This window comes from Ursus arctos, unplaced genomic scaffold, assembly GCF_023065955.2.
Source record: "Ursus arctos isolate Adak ecotype North America unplaced genomic scaffold, UrsArc2.0 scaffold_14, whole genome shotgun sequence".
NCBI lineage: Eukaryota > Metazoa > Chordata > Mammalia > Carnivora > Ursidae > Ursus > Ursus arctos.
Window position 1 is genome coordinate 31,345,899 of NW_026622808.1, and position 23,443 is coordinate 31,369,341.

Below are 23,443 nucleotides of genomic sequence, written 5' to 3' on the forward strand. Positions count from 1 at the left end.
TACACAGTCCTAGGCCCGAATCACCGAGGGTGTGGTTAGCTCCTCTGATGCTGTGCCACAGGGATGACCACAGCCTCATCCATGAGCAGAGCCTGCCTCTCACCTGGCTGGGGTGGATGAGGTGGTGGCATCTGGTGGTGCATCAGAGGGTAGGGAGGGGGCTGCTGATGAGGCATCATGCCGGGGTGCCCTGCTGCTCCAAGTGGCGCCAGGCCAGGTCCTCCAGAATGCTGGTGTGCCTGCTGCGGGTTCTGCCCATGCTGCTGCTGTTCCATTTGCTGTCGGGCTCGCAATTCGGCATATTTCAGCTGTTCCATGTGGAAGTTCTGGCGTTCTGTAAGCAACTGCTGCCTCTGTTGTTCTAACTGTCAAGAAAAGGAAGGGGAAGAGAGATGACACAAAGAGAGGGTCTTAGGAGTGGATGACACACAGGACATCAACCTGATGCCTGAACTCCCTATCCCACCTCACGTACACAGCCACCTCCAACATCTGTGGTGAGGAATGGCATTATTTCTTGAGTAGCGTATTTCCACTTGGACACCCGTTACCAAGGTCAAGGTCTTTTCTGTGTTATGCACAAGGTCTGCCTTTCCTGTAACCTTCACCCAGTGGGGTTATTGCTCTCCGGGCTCATTCAGTACACACGGAATCCTGTCTGGCAGGCCTTCAAATATGTAAAAATAGATTTCATGACTGCCAGGTAATACAAACCTCTCCTCTCCTCTTCATAGTCCCTCAACGGATAAAATTTCAAGTCCACGCAACTTTCCCAGGTGCTCTCTTCTGGATGTGATCCTTTGGTTACTATTTTAGAACTGACACAGAGTTAAATGCTCTGGATGAGTGGACGTGGCCTTAGCTGCAAATACCCACATTTTTCTATGTGGAGCTTTGGCAGTGCCACCGCAAATCTTGGCTTTCAAGTACCCAAAATTATACTGGGTGACACATTCACAGAATATTTTAGGTGCCTAAATAAAGATGTGCATGAATCTTGGTCTGAAGAATATAAGTATTTCAATATTCAAGATAATCTTTCTGGGACCCAAATTAAACTAAAGAGAAATAAGCTATTATACGTGCCAGGAAATCCAGAAATCATATGCCTGAGAATAGTTCAGAGGATGAAGCCCACCTTAAATGCTATCAAAATTAATTTAATTCAGTCCTGAAAGAGAAAATCACCTTGAACATGAAGGAAAATAAACATGCAGATTTCGGAGGGAAGAAGCGTACAGATCATAAGGAGGGTTAACAGATCTATTTATTTCCAATAATGTTCGAGCCCACCATTTCCAACGGCAAGATCCGAGTCACTGGGAGACATTTTTAGAACTTTTCTGTCCGAGACGGCAGACAGAAGCCACAAATGGCTCCTGAGCACTTGAAATGTGGCTAATCTGAAGTGGAATGTGTTGTAAGTATAAAACACACACTGAGTTCTGAGGACTTAGCATGAAAAAAATGTATTCTTCATCTTGATTACATGTTCAAATAATATTCTGTACATACTGAATAAACGTTACAATTTCACCTTTTACATGTGGCTACTAGAAAATTTTAAATCACATAGGTGGCTCACACTGTATTTCTGTTGGATAGCACTCTTCCAAGGCATTTGACAGACTAAAAAAAGGTAACATTTTAGCTTTCAGGAGCAGCCAGTTGTACACATAAATACTATATACTATCATCAGTAAAAACTGGTTGGAATATGCATGAAGAGTTAGCCTAAGAATATGGGCTCTCAGCAGAGGGCTGTCTGAGGAGAAGACCCTGTGGAACCAAGTGAGAAGCACTTCTGGTTATCAGGAGTAGCAACCAGGGAGTGGCCATGGACGGACAGGGCGCAGGAGGACAGGCCACTGACTGAAGAGGGACGAGAACAGGCATGACCAGGTGAGGAGGAGGGGGAATGGAGAGAATAGATGGTAAAGTTTATGTCCCAGGCAGGTTAGCTGGCTGCGGGGAGTCTCCTAGGGAGAAGGAGATCTTCTGAAACAAATGATTTTGTGAGAGCGGTTGAGGGTCATCAGGAGGGAGTGCGGCAGGGTGCTGCTACGGTCCTAACAGACTGGTCTGGGCTCTTCATTTTCTAGGGAGGGTGACCTGAAGAGGTTAAAGCCCGGCCCGGTGTTCCTCCTTGTTTGTATAATGAGCAGGGAACTGCAAGATGTAAAAACCAAGAGAGTCCTCAGGAAGTCCAGCTCTGCAAGACATTTAATCAGTCAGTAAGAGGCACTGATAAAAAAGGAAGCTAAAAATTCTGACTACAGGTCCTAGGATTCGCTTTCTTCTATTCTTTCTAGGAAATTCAGGACTTTGCTGAGGTTAGACATAAAAGGTTGCCAGAAAAGGACATCTTATCTATGTTCTTGTCAAACCATTATTGGTCTGGATGGTTTGGCTGAAGTCCCGCAGTTATGTAAGAACTATAATTTAGGTCAAGATCTGTTCTGTAAAGAAGCTGATCTGTTCCTGGAAGGGATTTTGTGTCTCTGAAGGGAAATTTTAGTCTCTACGTTACCTCTCTCAGTGGTTTGGTTTTGTTTTTAAACCAAACCAGTCCTTCTTTGAGAGCTGACCTCTCAAGGTATTAACCACAGAAAGAAAAATTTGCCCTATTTTCCATGTCTACAAATGTACTAACTTTAATTATTCTATTTTTTCCTGAGCTTCACTTGTCATTTCAAAACATGGAAGGTAATTAAAAGAAAGTAATTAGAAGAATTAAAATAGATGAGTGATTAAACACACACACACATTCCTGAAAGAGAACCCAGTTAAACCAAAGCTCCAGTGTGGGCTGAAAAGGTGCTGTGGGGTGAGCGCAGTGCCCAAGCAGCAAGCAGCAAGCGTGGCTCCAGGAGGGCAGCACACGAAGCAGAGCTTATGGCCACATCTTGGCCTCATCAAGCAATAGACATACATCTCTTGTTGTGGATACCTCATTGTTACTGAGTTCAACTGAAGACTGCATTCATTTTTTGACAATCAGACATAATGTAAATTGGCAGTTTTTGAGGAGAGTTCGACAGTATTGAGCAAATTTTAAATGCATGAAACCAGTGATTCTACATCTGGGAATCTGTCCTAGAAAACTGTATATATGTGTGTCTGAGGACAGCCATTAAAGTGCTGTTTTCGATGTATAGTTGTCTGAAATACACTGAGGAAAAAAAGCAAGTTGCTGCAATATTTATTACACAATCCTAATTAAATTTAAAAAAAAGCCACCTTGTATTCACATACACACACACATTATATACACAATGAAAATGTCCTATCAGACACCAAACTATTAGGTGATTATTCCTAGAAATGAAACTGAGGATAAGAGAGACTTTTCAATTTATTCATTTCTTTATTGAAAAAATTTTCATCACACATAATATTTTTGTCAAAAAACAAACCGCTAGGGAGCCTGGGTGGCTCAGTCGGTTAAGCATCTGCCTTCAGCTCAGGTCATGACCCCAGGGTCCTGGGATGAAGTCCTGCATCAGGCTCCCTGCTCAGCAGGGAGTCTGCTTCTCCCTCTGCCCCTCCCCACTGCTTGCGCGCTCTCTCTCCTCTCTCTCAAATAGATAAAATCTTTAAACACACACACACACACACACACACACACACACACACACACACACACTAAAAATCAAAACCAAACAAAAAACCCAACACTAAAAGCATGCAAGCCATGTGCTATAGATAGCTTGATTTTCTCCTCTCCGCCTTCCATTTCCGAGAACTGTGGACAAAGTCCCAACAGCTAAAGTGAACAGCGTATGTACATTCACGTAGATAGAATGTTAATGAATCTGTCCATTTTCTCTCATGGCTCCAATCTGGCTCTAGGGCAGCCGGTTTCACACAAAGCTGCCTGTAGCCCAGCTCTGAAGACACATCCCCCCACCGCTTTCAAACCCTGCCTTCCTCTCCCCCCTCAGTGCTGCACTGTGTACCCACCGGACAGAGGAACCCAAGTGCAACTGGAGCACAACAGAGCACTTTTCTGCACCAAGGCACCAAACGCAGACACAGCTGCAACATGCCGCCGAAGCTCACACAAAGCTCTTCTCCCAGCTTCACGGGCACAAAGCAGGGAGGGCGGGAAAGAGGAAAAGGTGGGGGCCGCACAAGTCCATCTACACTGCCAGGGGCTGAGGTATCAGCCGAGGCCTGAAGCCTCTGACTACTTGGCCTCAGAACTAAGTAAATAATCACACATCTTCCTTGGCAATGTTTGGTGTCAATGACCAGACATCCATTTACAAAAAAACCAAGTCCCAACTAGACCTATTCATTCCTTCTTACCCCTGTGGAAACGAGAACACCACAACCGTGTCCTGTGGCTTCCCCATGTGCGTCTGGAGGTGAAACCCAAAGGGGCAGGCACACATCGTGGTGACCGGTCACTCTGTCCTGTTGCCTTGTGCCTGCCTCCTGAGGCCAGGCATTTCTGGTTCGGAACTAAACCTACAACTGGATACAGCTTTCTTCATCTCAGCTAAAACTACTCGTGATGTAATGTGCACGTCTAACAAGAGGTTCCGTTACAAGACAGGCAGCACAGAGATGCGTTACCCCAAATACAGAGAACACCAAGTGCATTGGCTTCTCCTGGGTCAGTAAGAAATTCACCTTCTGGCTTTTTGTTCTTCCTTCCCTCATTTGTCATAAAGTACAACAAACTTCCCTAAACCTGCATCCTGTGTGATGAGATCCTATTATCCAGAACTTGACCACTTCTCTTCGCTTGCTCGGCCACCACCCTGGTCCAGGCCACCGTCACCTCATGTGGGCTATTTTAACGGCCTTGCCACCAGACTCTCCTTTTTCGAGCCTTGCCGCTTTGTCATTTCCTCTCTACAACACAGATCCCTGGGGAACTATAAGCAAGACCATGCCAGCTCTCTGCATTTACTATTTTTATGGACTGCATAAAATAGGCTCTGTAGTTTTTCCACACTATCAGAGTAAAATGAAAAGCCTCTGGATGGCTTACAGGGACTTCCGTGATTAGGTCATCAAATCTCTGACTTTATCCTCTCACCTCCTCCTCATTTGTGCTCCAGCCCAACCACCTACTCCTCAGTGCCCCAACACGCTCCTGCCTCAGAGCCTCTGCGCTGGTTCTAGGCCTCAGAAGCACGTGTCTGTCCGTCTCTCGGTAAGGCCTACTCAGCCGATACCACCGTCAAGTGCAATCTCTCCCTTGACCCTCCCCACCTCCCCTCCCCAGCCTGTAACATACAGTTCAGTACATACACACACCGCATAGAACATCTCCTAACGCCCTTCGTTGATTATTTCAAGCTCTACCAAGGCAAAGAGTTTGGTGGGGTTTTATCCACCACTGTACCCCAGTGCCATACGCATGCCTAGAACAAAGTAGGTGCTGCTTGGGTATCTGTGGAACGAACAAATTACCTTAAACTTACATCACCTGTGTGGCAAAAGCCATCAGCTCTGGGCTGGCTGACTCTTCAGTCTCCTCGGAAATCATGTCCTTCTCTTCATATTCGGGATTTAGGCCTTCTTAATAGCTCGGATCAGCCCCTCCTCCACTAGGAAGCTCTCCTTGATAATCTCGGCCAACCACGGCCCCCTCTCCTTTGGATTTCCATTGCCCCACTGCCTCGCAGGAGGTGGTGTCTCTGCATCTCAATGTCTCACGCACCCTCTAGCCTCCTTGAGGACTGGCTCTGAGATTCCCACAATGTCTCTCTTTACCGAACGTATTCAGTTCTACACCTAGCCAAACGACCTCCAGAAATTCAGAGAGCATTTGGTCTACCAGATCAGCTCACAGATCCATCCCATCATGGGCATCAAATTATTATTTTTTTAATTCAAATGGGAATGCTTTAGACAGGGCCCCCCAGTTCTCTCCAGGTGGCTCAAGTCCCCAGCACAACCCATGCCTGAAACCTGCTCTCTCTTTTTTTTTTTTTTAAAGATTTTATTTATTTATTTGACAGAGATAAAGATAGCCAGCGAGAGAGGGAACACAAGCAGGGGGAGTGGGAGAGGAAGAAGCAGGCTCATAGTGGAGGAGCCTGATGTGGGGCTCGATCCCATAACGCCGGGATCACGCCCTGAGCCGAAGGCAGACGCTTAACCGCTGTGCCACCCAGGCGCCCCTGAAACCTGCTCTCTTGACCGATGTGTGCTATCCACCTGGCATGGAAGGCTGCTCAGGTGGGATGACCCTCTGAGTTATGGTCCCAGCACAAGCTCAGCATCCTCACCCGAACTAGAGTCAATACTTTATCCTGTCATTTCCTCGATGGGCTCTGTGCATTTCGTAACTGCCTTTATCTAATACCAGCACTTCATGAGAGAGAGCTGTTAACGGTACCTACTGAGCTCTAATTATAGTTGTATGGATAGTATCTATAAAAGATTCAGATTTATATCCTTTGTTCTTAATTTCTACATACCTAAAGACTCAAGAGAACTGATTTTAAGTCATTAGATAAAAAAAGAAAGTTCATATCTCTTTTTTTTTTTTTTTTAAAGTAGGCTCTACACTCAGTGTGGAGCCCAAGAAGGGGCTTGAACTCACAACCATGAGATCAAGACCTGACCTGAGATCAAAAGTCGGATGCTTAACCAGCTGAGCCACCTAGGTGCTCCTATATCTGATTCCTAAAGTCTAAGAAAAGACTTTGACATCTATTGCTATATAAATAAAACCAAATGTTTAATTCAAAAAAAGTATGTCCTGGAGCTATTGCCTGTAGGTAAAGAAGTACACCTTAAAGTGAACCGAGGCAGGGGCAGCTGGGTGGCTGAGTCGTTAAGCGTCCGCCTTCGGCTCAGGTCATGATCTGAGAGTCCTGGGATCAGCCCCGCACTGGCCCCCTGCTCAGCTGGGAGTCTGCTTCTCCTTCTGCCTCTGCCCCTCCCTTGACCAGCTCGTGTTCTCTCTCAAAAAAATAAAATACAGGGATGCCTGGGTGGCACAGCGGTTAAGCGTCTGCCTTCGGCTCAGGGCGTGATCCCGGCGTTATGGGATCGAGCCCCACATCAGGCTCCTCTGCTGGGAGCCTGCTTCTTCCTCTCCCACTCCCCTTGCCTGTGTTCCCTCTCTCGCTCGCCGTGTCTCTCTCTCTCTGTCAAATAAATAAATAAAATCTTTAAAAAAAAAAATAAAATAAAATAAAATACAATAAAATAAACAAAATCTTTAAAAAATAAAGTGAACTGAGGCAACGTGGTAGGCAGAGAAGCACCAGGTGGTGATGAACTGAACACCTACTATGTGTTCGAGGCACTGTGCCAGGCACACGCCACACTGCTCTCATTTAACTCCCTCAATAGTCCCGTGTGGAAATCACTGGTTAGCAAAGTGGCCATGGCTTTGCCTGCCCACAGGGAAGGACAGGATAGTAGTGCCTGGTGGAGAAAAAAGAGTTATATGGTCACTGTGCACAACATGAATGGGGGACATTTTGAATTTTGCAGAACTCTCTGGTTCTGAGAACGAGTCCCCAAGCTGGCTTCCACACTCCCACTTCTTGGTATTTACACCTTCCACCTCCCTGAACCATGTCTACCTCGCAACCTGGTCCCAGAGCCAGAGTTGGTCTGGTGACTGAGAGAACACAGCAGAAATGAAGGAGTGGGACTTTGAAGTTTAGGTTACATGCAACAGTGTGGCTTCCATTCTGGGTGCTCGCTCATGTTCTTGCTCTTTTTAATCACTCACCCTGAGGGACCCCCTTCATGAACGGCACCCCAGAAAGGCTCGTGTGGTAGGAGCAGAAGCCCCTGCCAACAACCCCAGGAGTAAGTTGGGAGGCGGGAGCTCCAGCCCTGCTGAACCTTAGGGAGCCAGCAACCTCGCAAGACCCCGCCCCTGAGCCGCCCGGCCAAGGTGCCTGGCTCCCAACTCCCAGAAACCACGTGAGACCTGGTTTTCTGTTTGCAGTCACGAAGCTTTAGGGTCCTTATTTCCATAGCAGTGAACAACTAACACAGCTGTGTTACTGACAGTCAGTGGCTAGGGTTTGGGACTACCCCATACAAAGGATTTTCCTGCCCCAAATGCTGACTGAGAAGGCAGGCTGACCGCCAAAGGATTTGAGCAGAGCAACCTGATGGGAAGAGAGTCGGCAGAACAGCGTTCCCAACATTTTCAGTTGTGCTGTTTTATCCAGAGACTAGCCTCTAAAATGTTTTATGTGCTTTGATTAGAATTCAACAACAAAAAAGATTCAAATAAGAAAATCACAGTGCAGTTCTGTAATTTGAGATAATAACTGTTACAAATCCACAGCACAAGGGAAATTCTGAAGGGCTAAGAGGAGTGCAGCCATTACACTCGGCCCCTGGGTGTCCAGGACTCGGAGCGAGAACTGGAGAGGGGCAGGGGGTGTGCTGATCTAGGTGACAGTTTCACTGGGGGTTTCAAAGAGTGGGGGATCCCCAGGTTCAACCTCTGAAGAGAGAGTGACTTAGAGCTGAGAAAAGAGGCCCTTGAGAATGCAGACAGTGTTCTCTAAGTGCACAGAGTGCTGCCAATCTTCCAGGCTCATCCATCGGTGCTGCTTTATGAACGACAGCAGGGCATCTGGCTGCCAGTGGCTACGACCCAATCATCACATGAATCCTGCATGTGCCAATAATCCACTATATCATAACCCTGTTACCCTGAGTCCACTAAAAACATCCATAAATGACAAAAGGGCAGCTTAAGAGGATACAATAAACACAAAGAGTCATTCCTCCACGCTCCGGCTCACCTAGCAGAAGTATTCTCCAGCACCCTCTCCCACCTCCCGTTCTCCAGGTATGCCTCCTTTCTGCTCCCAAAAGAGCACTGAACACACTGCGCCATCATTTGTTTGCCTGACTCTCTTCCCCATTTGACTAAAGGGTGGACTCCCCTCTTCCACTTCTCTAGCTTCCGACATGGGTGCTGGCACACATGCATTCAAGAGTCACTGACGCAAGAGCCCATGACGTGCCAGTTCTGTGTTTACAAAGACACTCGGTCAAGTCCGTGCTCACAGGGCATATACCCCTGTATGGGAGACGGATACGTGAATCCGCAACCACGACACAGTGTAAGTGCTGTCAGGCTGCCACCGCAGCAGATGGGGTGGGCAGGTCACCTGGAGGGGCAGGGCTGAGGGATGCAGGGCTGGGGAAGAGGACCTTGCTGGCAGAGGAGCACAGAGAACAAGGCCAGAGGGAAGCCTGAATGAGGCGTGGTGTGGCCAGTACACAGGGGGTGATGGAGAGGAGACTGGGGTGGCCAGCAGCTCGCAGGGAAGGAGAGGGCCAGTGATGTGAGACACGCTTACAGGGTTAGGGACCTGCGGGTGGGCTGGGGAAGGGTGTGGGTCAAGAGTTACTGAAGCAGCCTCGCCGTCCTCCAGGGCCAGGATGCCTGCCAAAGTGGAAGAGGTGGTCTCAGGACAAAATGAAAGTGGGCTGTTGGTGCCAGTTATTGGGCTACTCATCCTGAGGAATCTGCCAGAGGATGTGATTGGACTGACCACTAAGAAACAGCTAAATAAATACAAAAAGGTCCTTAAAATTAGAACTCCTCTGGGATCGTTTAATTTTAAGGCTCTACCATTTAGATACCAGGATCTCATATACAGATTAAAAAGTCAAAATAATCAGAGAGAAGAAGTCCTACCTAAATCCTCAAATTCAGTTCATTGCTTAGAAAATTACCAATTCCTGGGGCACCTGAGTGGCTTAGTTGGTTAAGCATCTGCCTTTGGCTTGGGTCATGATCCCAGGGTCCTGGAATCAAGCCCTTCTTCAGGCTCCCTGCTCAGTGGCGAGTCTGCTTCTCCCTCTGCCTCTGACCCTCCCCCAGCTTGCGCACTCTCTCTCTTAAATAAATAAAATCTTAATTAAAAAAAAAAAAAAAAGAAAAGTTACCAATCCTTCTTTTCATCAACTCATTAAAAAAACTTCTCCAAAAATTACCTTGAATGACAAACTGCTCCCCTGCCTCTATGTTTCTTACTTTTTGTTGCTTCCTTCTTCAGGTTTGGCCTTTTTCATAATTCTCTTGACCCTGTTTGGGCCACATCCTTCTCACAAGTGTCTGCCCCCACCTATGCTGAGCTCAGCAAGAGCTTATCTCCACCTGCCCTCCACCATGCAGGGAAGGGGAGGAAGACTGAGAGTCCAAGGCTGGACCAGAGGAGGGTTTGGTTAAAAGGGGTCACAGAAACAAGGCTCCCAACTCAAGAGGAGATTAACTCCTACTTTCTGATATTTGTATTGAAGAAGACAGGAAATCAAGAAAATTCTTGAATCAGACAATGGATCTGTATGAATTCTACTTTAGTGGTAACAAGTAGAACATAAAAGAAGTCTAAGATCTAACTTTTGTAGAGGGAAGAATTTTACACCATCAAGCATGTGGAAAGCTGAGAAGTATAAAAGCTGAAGTTTAAATCATTAGTTTTAGAATGAGAACAGATTTCCTTCTATTCATCATCAGTGACTGACTGACAATCCCTTTGAACGGGCAGAGCAAACACCGGAAAAAGGACCAACAGAGTAGACTGCCATTCATTTTATCTAACTTGTAGTTGATGAAAGGTGGTCAGCATTTAATGGTCAGAAAGCCACCATAAACGTCCCTTTACTTACAGCCTCCTTCTCTCTGTCCATGATAGTTTCCAGCTCCTCAAAATGTCGAAGTTTGATCTCCAGTTTCTTCATTTGTGTCTCAACCAGCAGGGCCACCAGAGACTTGATCTTTCTCTCTTCCACGGCAGCCAGGTGCTAAGTGTAAAAGATCATTCAAATTACTTAGGTAAATATTTGTTTAAAATAGAGCAACAAAATGCTGAAGTTGCTATTCAAAGTAAGGATTATAGAATTAAGAACGGTGCCCTAGGGACGCCTGGGTGGCTCAGTCGGTTGAGCATCTGCCTTTGGCTCAGGTCATGATCCCGGGATCCTGGGATCAAGTCCTGCATCATGCTCCTTGCTCAGCAAGAAGCCTGCTTCTCCCTCTGCCTGCTGCTTCCCATTGCTTGTGCACTCCCTCTGACAAATAAATAAAACCTTAAAAAAAAAAAATGGTGCCCTAAATGCCCCCTCTCTATGTCTCTACCAAATACTTATTTCAATTTAAAATAACTACTGCTGAATTTCTGGTCCTTATAGGTATAAATAACCCTTTCAAATGGTTAAAAAAAAAACCATAAACCCTCCCATGGTAAACAACTCCTCTCAAAAAGGGCCCACCAGGAAGGGGCAATTTAATCAGGACACTGATGGGCAAAGAGGAGGACACAAGCAGCCTGGGTACACCTCCCCATCCGCCACCCACTTACCTCGCACCCTCTACTCTAAGCCTTCCCTCACTATCCTTCCCTCCTTAGGAACTGTCCAGGGACAGCTAAGCAGTAGCTTCCCCCTCTCCCCCCGCACCCAACACTCAGATGTAAAGCCTCTGCTTTCTCTCTAATGAGTGGAACTGTGAGTGGAAAGGAGGAGGTGAACAATATCCCACCCCTAAGTTTGAGGACAGGATCTGGAGCAAGAGAAACAAATATAGTACAGGACAAGGAGTTACTCTGGAAGAATGTGCTACTCGTCTGCCACAGGATGCATGATGAGCCCTATTCACACTTCTTGCCTATTCAGCAGCACACAGAGGAAGGCACCACATTACACAGAGAAGAAGAGGGGCCCATATTTCACCGTGACTACCTGCACCTGGCCAGGGGTCAATCCACCTTCCCCACACACCATCCAAGAGCTGCGCCAACAAACTCCGAACACCATTCACTTTCGCTGTATCTGCTGAATTTATGTGCTCACCTTTCTTCTACACAAGTGAGAAGTAACATGGAGCAGCTGTCTAATCGATCTCTGTTTCATAGAGAATCTAGAAGGAGCTAACATGCAGGAGGCATTTAACGTAGGCTTTTGGGAGCTAACTTAATAGACAACACTTAAATGAGAGTCTTATTTTTCACTCTTTTATGTTAGAAATGCGGTTCTACACCATAGAGATCCATCTACAGGAAGATGCAGAAGTATAAGTGAAAGGTGACAGTGAGCATGTTTTATGAACGAACCTACAGCCGTTCACGTGTCTGCCACCCTAACCACACTTTGAACTATAGATCGGTAACAAATTTAAATAAAGATGACATGATCCTAGGCCTGCTATCCTTGTACATTGTTATGCCATTTGTATTTCCGAATAAGAAATGTAGCACAACAGAAAATCAGAAGTTTATAAGAAGGCATCACGTGAGAAGCAGGTCTCCCTTCACATGTTATTGCCTCACCACCAGTAACCCCACCTTTGGAGAAGACTCATGTTATCAGTTCCCAGATCTATTTCTAAGAGAACAGAACTTACAGACTCTGATGGCTTTGGCAGAAAATATGCTATTTTTTTGAGAATTACCCAGGAAGCTGGGGACATCCCCATGTACTATTAGAGCAACACACCAAAATATTTCTTCTCAAAACTGAAGATCAAGAGTTTTCGAACAGAAAGGACCACCAAGTAACAAGAAATTGAAAAAATACGCAGCAAGGAACAACTCTGGAAATCTAAGACCACGAAACAGAGTGAAATCCTACAAGTTTCCAGAAAGGCAAACAAATAAAAAAGTAGGTTATAAACAAAAATTCAGACTGTATCAGGCTTTTCTCAAAAACAAAACTAGGTTTTTGAAAACAATGGTAAAATACCTTTCAAATTCTGAGGGATAACACATTTCAATTTAGAATTTCAAGTACAGCAACTTACACAAATTAAGTGTGCGCACAGGATAAAGACGTATCTGAAATCAAGGACTCAAAAAGTTTACTTTCGGGGCTCCTGGGTGGCTCAGTGGGTTAAGTGCCTGCCATTGGCTTAGGTCATGATCTCAAGGTCCTGGGATGGAGTCCTCTCCCTCTCCCTCTCCTCCTTGCTTGTGCTCTCTCTCCCAAAATAAATGAATAAAATCTTAAAAAAAAAAAAAGTTTAATTCCTACATCTGCTATTGAAGGATATGGTACAGTTAATTCAGTGTAAAGCCAGAAAAAGACAAAGACATGCGATCCAGAAGTCACAGACTCAACCTAAGAAAGAAGCCCTAAGTCCACAGGGGGTCATCAACAGGCCAAAGCAAACAGAAATGAGACTGGCAAGATGTTGATAACCAAAGCTGGTGGTGGACACACAGAGGGTCATTATACTATTTTGTCTCTTTCTATATATATTCTAATAGTTCTATAATAAAGTTTAAAAGGGGGTGGGTGGGTCAACAGCTGGTGCCATGACAACCGGATATCCAAAGGCAAAGCAGTGAATTTGGACCCTGTCTCATATCACATACAAAAATTAACTCAGTAGGTCGAAGATCTACAGGTAAGAGCTAACATTAAAAAATTCTGAGAAGGGGGGCACCTGGGTGGCTCAGCTCGTTAAGGCTCTGACTCTTGGTTCCGCCTTAGGTCATGATCTCCGGGGCGTGAGATCGAGCCCTGCACTGAGCTCTGTGCTAAGCATGGAACCTGCTTAAGATTCATTCTCTCAATCTGCCCTTCCCACTCATGTGCTCTCTCGAGGAAAAAAAAAAAATTCTGAGGAGAAAAAACAGGAGTAAATCTAAATGATCTTGGGGGTAAAGTAAAAGATTTCTCAGATGTGACACCAAAAGCCTAAGTGACAAAAGACTGAGAGGTTGGACTTCATCAACATTAAAAACATCTCTGCCTCAAAAGACCTCATCAAGAAGGTGAAAACACAGCTCATAGACTGTGAGAAAATATTTGCAAATCATATGTGTGATGAGAGATTTGTGTCCAGTGTATAAGAACGCTTGCAACCCATGCCTATGGATGAAGTGATGCTGGCAGAGATGGGGGAGGGTACCTCAAATACAGGCTGGTCACCATCTCAGACACTTGGCAAATTTTGAAGATGCAGAGGATGGGAAAGCTAAAGAGTTGGGTTCAAGGAAAGACAGAAATTCCTGCAAACTCCCTTTTGAAGTGCTAAAGATTACTTCGAAATCCCAACCTAAGTTCTGCACAGTCACAGCCAAGGATCAGGGGTAGTCCTGGAGGCCAAGGACCAAACTTGCCACCTAGCTTCGAGGCAGCCCCCGCCCCTTCTCAGGTCTGTTAACACCACAGAGGAAAGCTGAATCGTACACACAGAATACATCATCACCTGGGGCATCTAAATGTTATGTATATATAAAATACTTTTTTCTTTTTATTCGGAGAATCTAAATTTTTATACATGGCATTCAATCAAAGCAGCAGATCTACACTTGGCATGACACTGGACTTCGCAGGCAGGAACATTAGAATATGTTAAGATCCCTCACTACATGTAAGAAAATGTAGGCAAATATGGATAGAAAGAGAATTTCAGGGGCGCCTGGGTGGCGCAGTCATTGAGCGTCTGCCTTCGGCTCAGGGCGTGATCGCAGCCTTCTGGGATCGAGCCCCACATCAGGCTCCTCCGCTAGGAGCCTACTTCTTCCTCTCCCTCTCTCCCTGCTTGTGTTCCCTCTCTCGTTGGCTGTCTATCTCTGTCGAATAAATAATAAATAAAATCTTAAAAAAAAATGGAGACTGTCCTTTCTCCATGGTATGTTTAAAAAAAAAGAGCGAGAATTTCAATATATTTAGGATTTATATGAAAATTAATATGCACCTGATTGAAATTATGATTAAAATATATGATAACTGAAACAGTAACTCAAAGATTAGGTTTAAAAGCAGAAGATTCGACTAATGAACTGAAAGATAGGTCAATAGAAAATATTCAAACTGCACCAGAGAGAAAAAGAATGAAAACAACAACAACAAACCCACAACCAAGCTAAGAGACATGAGAAACAGGCAAACGGCATAAGATTTCTGTAGATGGGATCACAGGAGAGGACAGAAAATGAGGTAGCAGTAACACAGGAGACACTCAAAGAACACGAGTCTGAGCTGTGAAAGCCCACTTATACATGTCTTTTCTCTTCCTTATGATTTTCGTAACACTTTCTTTTCCCTAGCCTACTTTATTATAAGAATACAGTTTATGATACATAGAACGTACAACATAGTATTAACTGTGTATATTATCGGTAAGTCTCCTGGTCAACGGCAGGCTATTAGTTCAGTTTTGGGGGAGGCAAATTTATATGCTGGTTTTTGACTGTGGGGAGCCTAAGCCCCACGTTGTTCAATTGTCAACTGTATTCAACAAGGGAGGAGGTGAGAATTTCCCAAAACAGATGAAACCGATCAACATAGAGATTCAAGCTTAGCAAACCCCAAGGAGAGAAAATACAACAACAAAAATCATATCAAGGTACACTACAGAGTACTAAAACCAAAAAGATAATCTGAAAAGTATTTAAAAAAAAAAAAAAGAGGGGCGCCTGGGTGGCACAGTGGTTGAGCGTCTGCCTTCGGCTCAGGACGTGATCCCGGCGTTCTGGGATCGAGCCCCACATCAGCCTCCTCCGCTATGAGCCTGCTTCTTCCTCTCCCACTCCCCCTGCTTGTGTTCCCTCTCTCGCTGGCTGTCTCTGTCAAATAAATAAATAAAATCTTTAAAAAAAAAAAAAAGAAAAAGAAAGGACACAGCATCTTCATTCACCCCCAATGGCATAACAATGTGGCTTACAGCTGGTTTACTAATAGCTACAGTGGACAGTGGAATAGGCCATTCTTTTAAATATTGAAAGAAAATAACCATAACCTTGAATTCTATATCCACTGAGACTACATTTCATAAAGGAAGGTGAAATCAAGACCTTTTAAGAGAAACAACAGAGAAGTCATTGCCGGTAGGCCTGCACAGAACGAAGTTCTCAAGAGTTCTTAGAACAGGAGGAAAGTAACTTATTTCATCAAAAAACAAAAACAAAAACAACACTGCAGTGGAGAAAGGAAGTGAGAAGCAGTGGACAGGGGAAAAGCAGTAAGGTTCTCCCATTACTGAAGAAGTGGTAAGAACACTTTGGATTAAACTACGACAACTCAAGGATGCATCCTAAAATCACTAGAAACAACACGGAAAGCATAACAGAAGTTGATGGAATCAACAAGATCATAGAGGAGAAAACAGAATAAAAAATACTAGACTAAAAAGAAGACGTTATCATTGGAGGAAACTGGTGAACAGTCCACAGGACTGTTCCGTGATACCAAGTTCTGCCACTTCTGGGAACCAGTTATTTTATTTTAAAGATTTTATTTATTTGAGAGAAAGAAAGAGCACGAGTATGGGGGAGGAGCATAGGGAGAAGGACACACAGACTCCCCGCTGAGCAGGAAGCCCGACGTGGGATTCAATCCCAAGATGCCTGGATCATAACCTGAGCGGAAGTCAGACGCTTAACCGAATGAGCCAGGCGCTCCCAAACCACAGTTACTTTCAAACAAAAAGTGGGAAGGAAAAAAAAAAAAAAAAAGCTTGTTCAAGGCTACACAACTATCATGTGGCAGAAAAGGGATTAAAAACCTGGTTAAAAACTCTTCAATGTGACATGACATACAAGGTGTGAGGTAGGAGAGGTACTGTACAGGTGGCTGTCTAGGCAAAGGTGATTTTGCTACTTTATGTATCAAGTGTGGTTTAATTATGCTGAGAATTTAAACTGGACCAGTGTTAGCCCTTACTCAGATATTTAGAATGTGCTTTAACAGTTCCCTATGCATTCCCCGTGTCTCCTTTTATAGTAAGAATTTTCTGCCAAGCCAACCCCTGTCCATTACTTCTTTCCCGATAGGCCGCATCACATAGAGGTCAATAAAACGCAGGAGAGGGCAGGCAGAGTGCTTCCTGCCTGTACAGGAATACCTTGGAGATAATGCAGGTTCAGTTCCACACCACCCAATAAAACCAGTAACGAAACAAAGCAAATCAATTTTTTGGTTTCCCCAGCGCATATAAAAGTTATGTTGACATTACCGTGTAAAGTCTATTAAGTATGCAATAGCATTATGCCTCAAAAAAATGTATATACCTTAATTAAAAAATGCTTTGTGGCTAAAAAGTACTAACCACCATCTGAGCTTTCAGCAAGTGGCAATCACTGATCACGTATCACCGTAAGAAATTCAGTAATGAAAAAGTTTGAAATATTACAAGAATCACCAAAATGTGATACAGAGACGGGAAGTAAGCAAATGCTGTTGGAAAAATGGCACTGACAGACTTGATCAACTCAGGATTGCCACCAACCTTCAATTTGTAAAAAAAACTGCGCTATCTGTGAAGCACCATAAAACGAGGTATGCCTATGTAACCACGGCCTAGAAGTTCCCCTGCCTCCCTGGGACTGTTTCCTCATTTGTGACAACGGAACACAACTGCACCCACATCGGGGTGTGGTGAGGACACACACAACGTACGAACAGTGCGTGGAGCACAGTGGGTGACTCGTACCTGTGAGCTGTATGCCCTGGGAGCCCACTTCGTCGGAAGACCCTCCTCTACCTGCACGGGACCACTTCCAACCTGTCTTTTCAAACTCAGCATCAAGCATCACTTCCTCTGGGCAGCTTCCCTGCATCATGGCTCCCACGGGCTCCATGACAACACTTACCGCAACTCTATCTATTCACCTAACTTTCACTACCTAGGGCCAAGGCCTGGGGAAACCCCATGCTTTGCATGCTTGGTAATTTGAGAGAGGGAGGAAACAAGGACATGAGGTGGAGAGTAGAGAGCAGGGAGAAGAGGCAGCCTTTATCAAAAGCCTAGAATTCACCTGTGCTCAAGGTTAAGAAACCACCAGAAATCTCTACAAGTGAACGTGGGCGCTTTGTGGAGTGACAGATGAAAAACCCGTGGCCTTCAAACTAAAGAAACAAATTTGAGGGGTGCCTGGGTGGCTCAGGGCATGATCCCAGGTTCCTGGGATCAAGCCCCACATCAGGCTCCCTGCTCCACTGGGAGTCTGCTTCTCCCTCTCCCACTCCCCCTGCTTGTGTTCTCTCTCTCACTGGCTGTCTCTCTCTGTCAAATAAATAAGTAAAATCTTTAAAAAATAAAATAAAATAAACAAATTTGAGTAAAAGACTTAGGGAAAGTCTGTTTACTACTTACGGCAGTTTGTTTACTACTAAAGAGTTACAGAATTATTCAGTCTGACCTCTAAAGAAAAAGTTTTAATAGGTATCAAAATTACCCCTTACCAAGTGTAAGACTGTTCACTGGTGAGCTTGATAACGTTTGGATTGAGTGGAAACAGGAGAAAAGAATTAATGTTCCACATCAAATGTGGCTTTTTCATATTTCGGGTCTTAGTAATAATGTTAGTTTATATATTAGCTCTGATTTTCTTTCTACAATTATTAAAACCAATGACTGCCCCTTCACTTCTGCTCCATCTTGCGATCCTTATTTGTAAGAGGAGGAATGCAACAGGTTTCTCTGAAAGAAATGGCCTGGTCCCTTGCATTGCTTCACTTTCTTAATTTTGCTGACTGTATCCTAATGAATGTGTTAATATGCCATTTCTCCATCTCCTGCACTTCTAGATCTAGGGGAAGAGCCTCTTTTTTGATTTAACGTCTAGGACTGTCCTTATTTTTACTGGCATAAGTTTCTTTTGCACTTGGGAGAAGGCAAGAAAGTAGTATGCTTTACAGAATGGCATACATCCTGCTACCAAGACTCTAAGAAATTATGCGACTGTACAGATTTGGTGACATACATGTACTGAGTCAATTCAGAGAAGTCACAAAGGCTTATCAGAAGTAGATTCTGCAGGAAATTACAAAGCCTTCATAGGGCCTTGAAGTGACTAGGTAAACGTTATGAAGCAATGGACAAAAGTTGTTAATGGACCCAAATACCACTCACGTCTGCTTTAAAAAAAAAAAAATCTGAGCAGGTAAAAGTGAGAGTTAACTTGTGAAATACATTACTGGACTGAGGGGGAATATTGGGGTTTATTAAGCACTTATGACATTCTAGACACCATGCTGTCTTTTCATGCTACTTCTTCTACTTCTAATAATAACCTGCTGGAAAAGAATTCTTTATATATAGAAAGAAACTGAAGATTAGAAAAGTTAATAATCTCACCAAAGGTCACAGTTAACTGGGAACTGAACTCCGTTCTAAAGTTCGCCTAGAAACAAAACTGGCCAATAAGAAAGGCGACACATGGAGACAGGGAGGACTTCACTGTATTAGATGTTTCCTTCTTTCTTCTGTTATATTTTGGTTCTTCAAAATCAGAAACTTAAATCACAGACATATTAAGAGAACAACAAAAAAAAAAGGTACTTTATTTTTTGAGCTAGCTGTTGGGTTTTTAATTGTAAAATGTTTGAAAACATTTTCATTAGAATGGAGGATTTTATCAGATTATGTTTCTGCATTGGTTGGGAACAGTCAGACTCCAAGTCTGCAGATGTAGGTTTTGATCTTGGTTCTACAACTAGTCACCTAACTTTGGGCTTCTCATTGACTTCTGTGGGTTTGTTTCCACCTCTATGAGATGGAAGAGATCAAGAAACTCAAAAATCATCCGTGACGTAACAGAGGAAACATCTTTGTTGTTAGGGATTAAGTATCTACTAAAGCAGCAATCCATCTATAACATGACTTGTGTAAAAATTAAATACGCAAAAGTAGAATAAATTTATGTATTGCATGTGTAAGAGTTTCATTCCAATATACATTAAATGAAATTGTACATAATCCCTAACTAGATCTCACTTGATACTGACTCCTTAAAGGGACATTTCTAGCATCTTATACATGTTTAGTTTAGTTTGTTATTTTTTTCCTTCACGACTAACTGTATACCCTAATGGCTCAACCAAAATATAATGTTCAAGATTAGTGGGTTGACTGTGAGTTCCTAAGAGGTAGGCACCATCCATATCTCTTTGGTACCAAATAAATCTACCATTATAGCAGAGTCCAGCACATAATGGACACTCAGATACTGGTTTAATGAATAATCAAAATGTGGTACTTTCCAGCTTACAGAATGCTTTTTTAATACTTAATTTGTTTCTTGGGATGCCTGGGTGGTTCAGTCAGTTAAGCACCTGCCTTCAGCTCAGGAGATGATCCCAGGGTCCTGGGATCGAGTCCCACCTCGGGCTCCTTGCTCAGGGGGGAGCCTGCCTCTCCTACTACCTATCTCTCTCCCCCTGCTTGTGCTCTCTGACAAATAAATAAAATCTTTAAAAAATATATTTAATTTGACTCTTATAATAATCTTGTCAGAAAGGCAGATCAGAAAGGACTTGTGATTCAAACAAAATGATACAGGCTCAGAAAATTTATTTTAATGAATCATGGAATACTACATCCAAAACTAAGGATGTACTGTATGGTGACTAACATAACATAACAAAATTATTATTAAAAATAAATAAATAAATAGAAAGAAAATTTATTTTAGTTGCCTCACGTTAAGAGATAAGTAAATGGCAGAGCTGGAATTAAAAATTTAAATTAGAAATCCAATGGCCTTTTATAGCTATCTACAAATGTCTATTTAGAACTGATATTTTAGTGGATACCTTCCCCAGGGAATTCTTAGAAGGGACTTGTGGTAGATTAAAGATGGCCACAAAGTCACTGGCCTTCTTTCCATGGAAAGGAGGGTCTATAATCCCTCCTCTGGAATCAAGACAGGCTTCTCTCTAACTGCCTTGCCCAAGAGAAAACAGTGGTGCCATTTTCCAGCTCCCTGCTTGGGAACTTCATGTCCTGTCCCTTGGAACATTCCTTCTGGGAGTCCCCAGGTGCCACATAATAAGTATGTTCCAGAGACCACAGGGAGAGACCACAGGGAGAAACCATGAGACTGTATGAGGAGGGAACAGGGTCCAGCCACCCTTGCCAAGGATTGGGACTTGAAGGGATCTGTCTCAGACCCTCCAGATGAACCTACCATGAGGCGAGTACCACTACAATTCAACTAATGACCCCGTGGAGCAAAACTGCACAGGTGTTTAGGCTCAAATTCTGCACAATCATGAGATATAATAAAATGGTTGTTTGGTCTTCTTTTTTCTAACTACGAAGTCTTGTTTGGGGAAGAGAAACTTGGTATCTGGAAATGGGGTGCTGTTTTATCAAAAACCTTCAGTGTGGCTTTGGATCACGCAGTGGGCACAGGGTGAAAGGACCTTAAGAAAACCACTGGCGAGGGGGCGCCTGGGTAGCGCAGTCGTTAAGCGTCTGCCTTCGGCTCAGGGCGTGATCCCGGCGTTCCAGGATCGAGTCCCACATCGGGCTTCTCTGCTAGGAGCCTGCTTCTTCCTCTCCCACTCCCCTGCTATGTTCCCTCTCTCGCTGGCTGTCTCTCTGTCACATATATAAATAAAATCTTTAAGAAAAAAAAAAAAAAAGAAAAAGAAAACCACTGGCGAGAGCTTTAAGACGGAGAGGTTACTGGAGGTGGGGAGAAGTCAATCTTTATTATATTAACAGCACAAAGTCGGGAAACATTGTCACTTCTAGTGATGTGGACAGTACAAAGGGTTATTAATGAACTTACGGATCTGGCTGGAGTGATTTCCAGGCAAAACATAAACATCCTCTAGGTATTTTATTACAAGCAGCCAGAAGAGAAAGGAACCAAAGAAGGAACTATTCAGTCCAGGCCATAATTATTAGAGTCAGAAATCTCCCAGACAACTGAGAGCAAACAGAGCAGGATTTGAAAAAAGAATGGTTTCTCATCTCTAGTTGCTCCCAGAAAGGATCTGAAACTAGAAAATGGCTTCAGGACAAAGATAAATTCCAGGGCACTACATGTTAATCATGACCTCAGAGTAAACAGATCAAGGTGTGTGTGTAAGAGCTCCTGAACCAAGTACATGGTAGGATTTCTAAGAATCGTAAGGGTATGCCAACCTCTTAGACTCTCTCTACTAGATGGGAGGACCTCTATGTATCTTTAAGAACATGTCTCCTATATTCTATATTACCATAAACTAATGTTTTCATTCAAGTTTGGAGTTTTCAATCAGCCATAATTTCTTTCTTCCCCCTCTGCCTCTTTCACTCTCTCCTTTTCTTCTGGGACTCTTACTGCAGGTCAAGAAAGCCCCTTCGCAGCAAAACTGGGCTGCTTTTTTAATGGAAAAGGAAAATGACTCAGAAGGCAGAATCCAAAGCCCAAAGGGCCAAGTTGAAAGCTGCAAAGAATAAGTCATAAGGGGCAGGACTGGGCCCCGGTGAATAAAGACCCTGGAAATGTGCACCTGACTAGATTTGAAAGTTGCCTTGAACCACGAGTGCTCTCTTGGTGCCTCCCATTTTCACCTTTCTTGAACGTAAGTGCAGTTTTTCTCTATGTGTCCCACCACTGTTAGTCAGTCCTCAAGTTCTTCCAACTGAGAAGACCAACATGCAAGGAGCTGTACCTGAAAGACCATTCCTAAGGAGCTTCACATCTGTACTTGATTTAGAGAAGATCTCAGACCCCCAGCTTTAGCCTGGTATCATAAATATGAGACAATGGAGTGTTGTTTACTTTTCAACCAGGAGAACTGTGGGTAATTTGTGACCAGAGGGCAGACTGCGGGGGTTAAGGTGGCATGCCTTCCATCTAGAGGTGTGGTCAACGATCCCCGCACCTTGAATCTGCACAGAACTTTTGACTGGTAGAGCTGGGTTGAGGTCATACAGTACTAGGTTGGGGGCCCAAGCTGTAAGACACTGATAGGTTCCCATTCTCATTGCTTGGGACACTCTTCTCGTAAAGTTATAAGCTTCCAACTCTTGTGATACCACCCTAATATGAAGAAGCCCAAGATGACTTTGTAGATGAGCTGTGTGGAGACGGTGATGCCAGCCAGTCCCGTGGTACAGCCACCCCTGGTCCCCCCTCACAGCCCAGCCAAAGCCATGCAGAGCACGACTTTTCCAGCTAAGTCAGCCTGAGCTTCTCACTCACAAAAATGGTAAGATACAATAAAGTGATGATGTTCTTAAGCTGCCAGGTTTTGTGGTGGGTACACAGCCACGGTCAACTGGGACAAGAGCACTGCTGATGCTCAGGCTGCGGATTCCCAAAGGTCTGGCCGCAGTAATGACCAGGACCTTCCCAAGAAGGGCTGCAGGGAACACCCATCTCTTCACATACTGGCTTTATGGAACTTAAGAATGATGAGGTCTGGGGGTGTGCCCCAGAAGTATGCTATGTGGAGAAACAACCACAAAAAGATTAATGATAACAAAGAGGTTAGCTGGTTGTAATAGAATTGAGGTGAATTTTATATAATAAAGTACGGATTTCAAGTAGTAGAACAAGAGTAGGCTCTGTTTAGTCACATAAGGATGAAAGTGAAGAGAGGGAACTGTAGGCAAAATGATCAAATAGGTCAATTTTTCCTTCTGTCTTCTCTTCACAGTATCAAGTAAAAAGATATGGTTCCAATGATCAATGCACATACTATCAATTGATTTCAGTCAACACTTACTCTGGTAAAGCCTTAGGACTACAATGTACAA

At 44.0% G+C, this 23,443-nt stretch overlaps 1 protein-coding gene across 1 annotated transcript in view; it reads right to left on the reverse strand.

The window, feature by feature from the left end:
• The window catches only part of SMARCC1 (SWI/SNF related, matrix associated, actin dependent regulator of chromatin subfamily c member 1), a 163,050-nt gene that overhangs the window by 17,976 nt on the left and 121,631 nt on the right, over window positions 1-23,443 (reverse strand). Inside the window, exons 25-26 of the mRNA XM_026500714.4 lie at window positions 10,627-10,761; window positions 104-365 (exon numbers count right to left, since the gene is read on the reverse strand). Of these exons, the coding sequence (XP_026356499.1) occupies window positions 104-365; window positions 10,627-10,761 (397 nt within the window). The remainder of the gene's footprint in view (window positions 1-103; window positions 366-10,626; window positions 10,762-23,443) is intronic.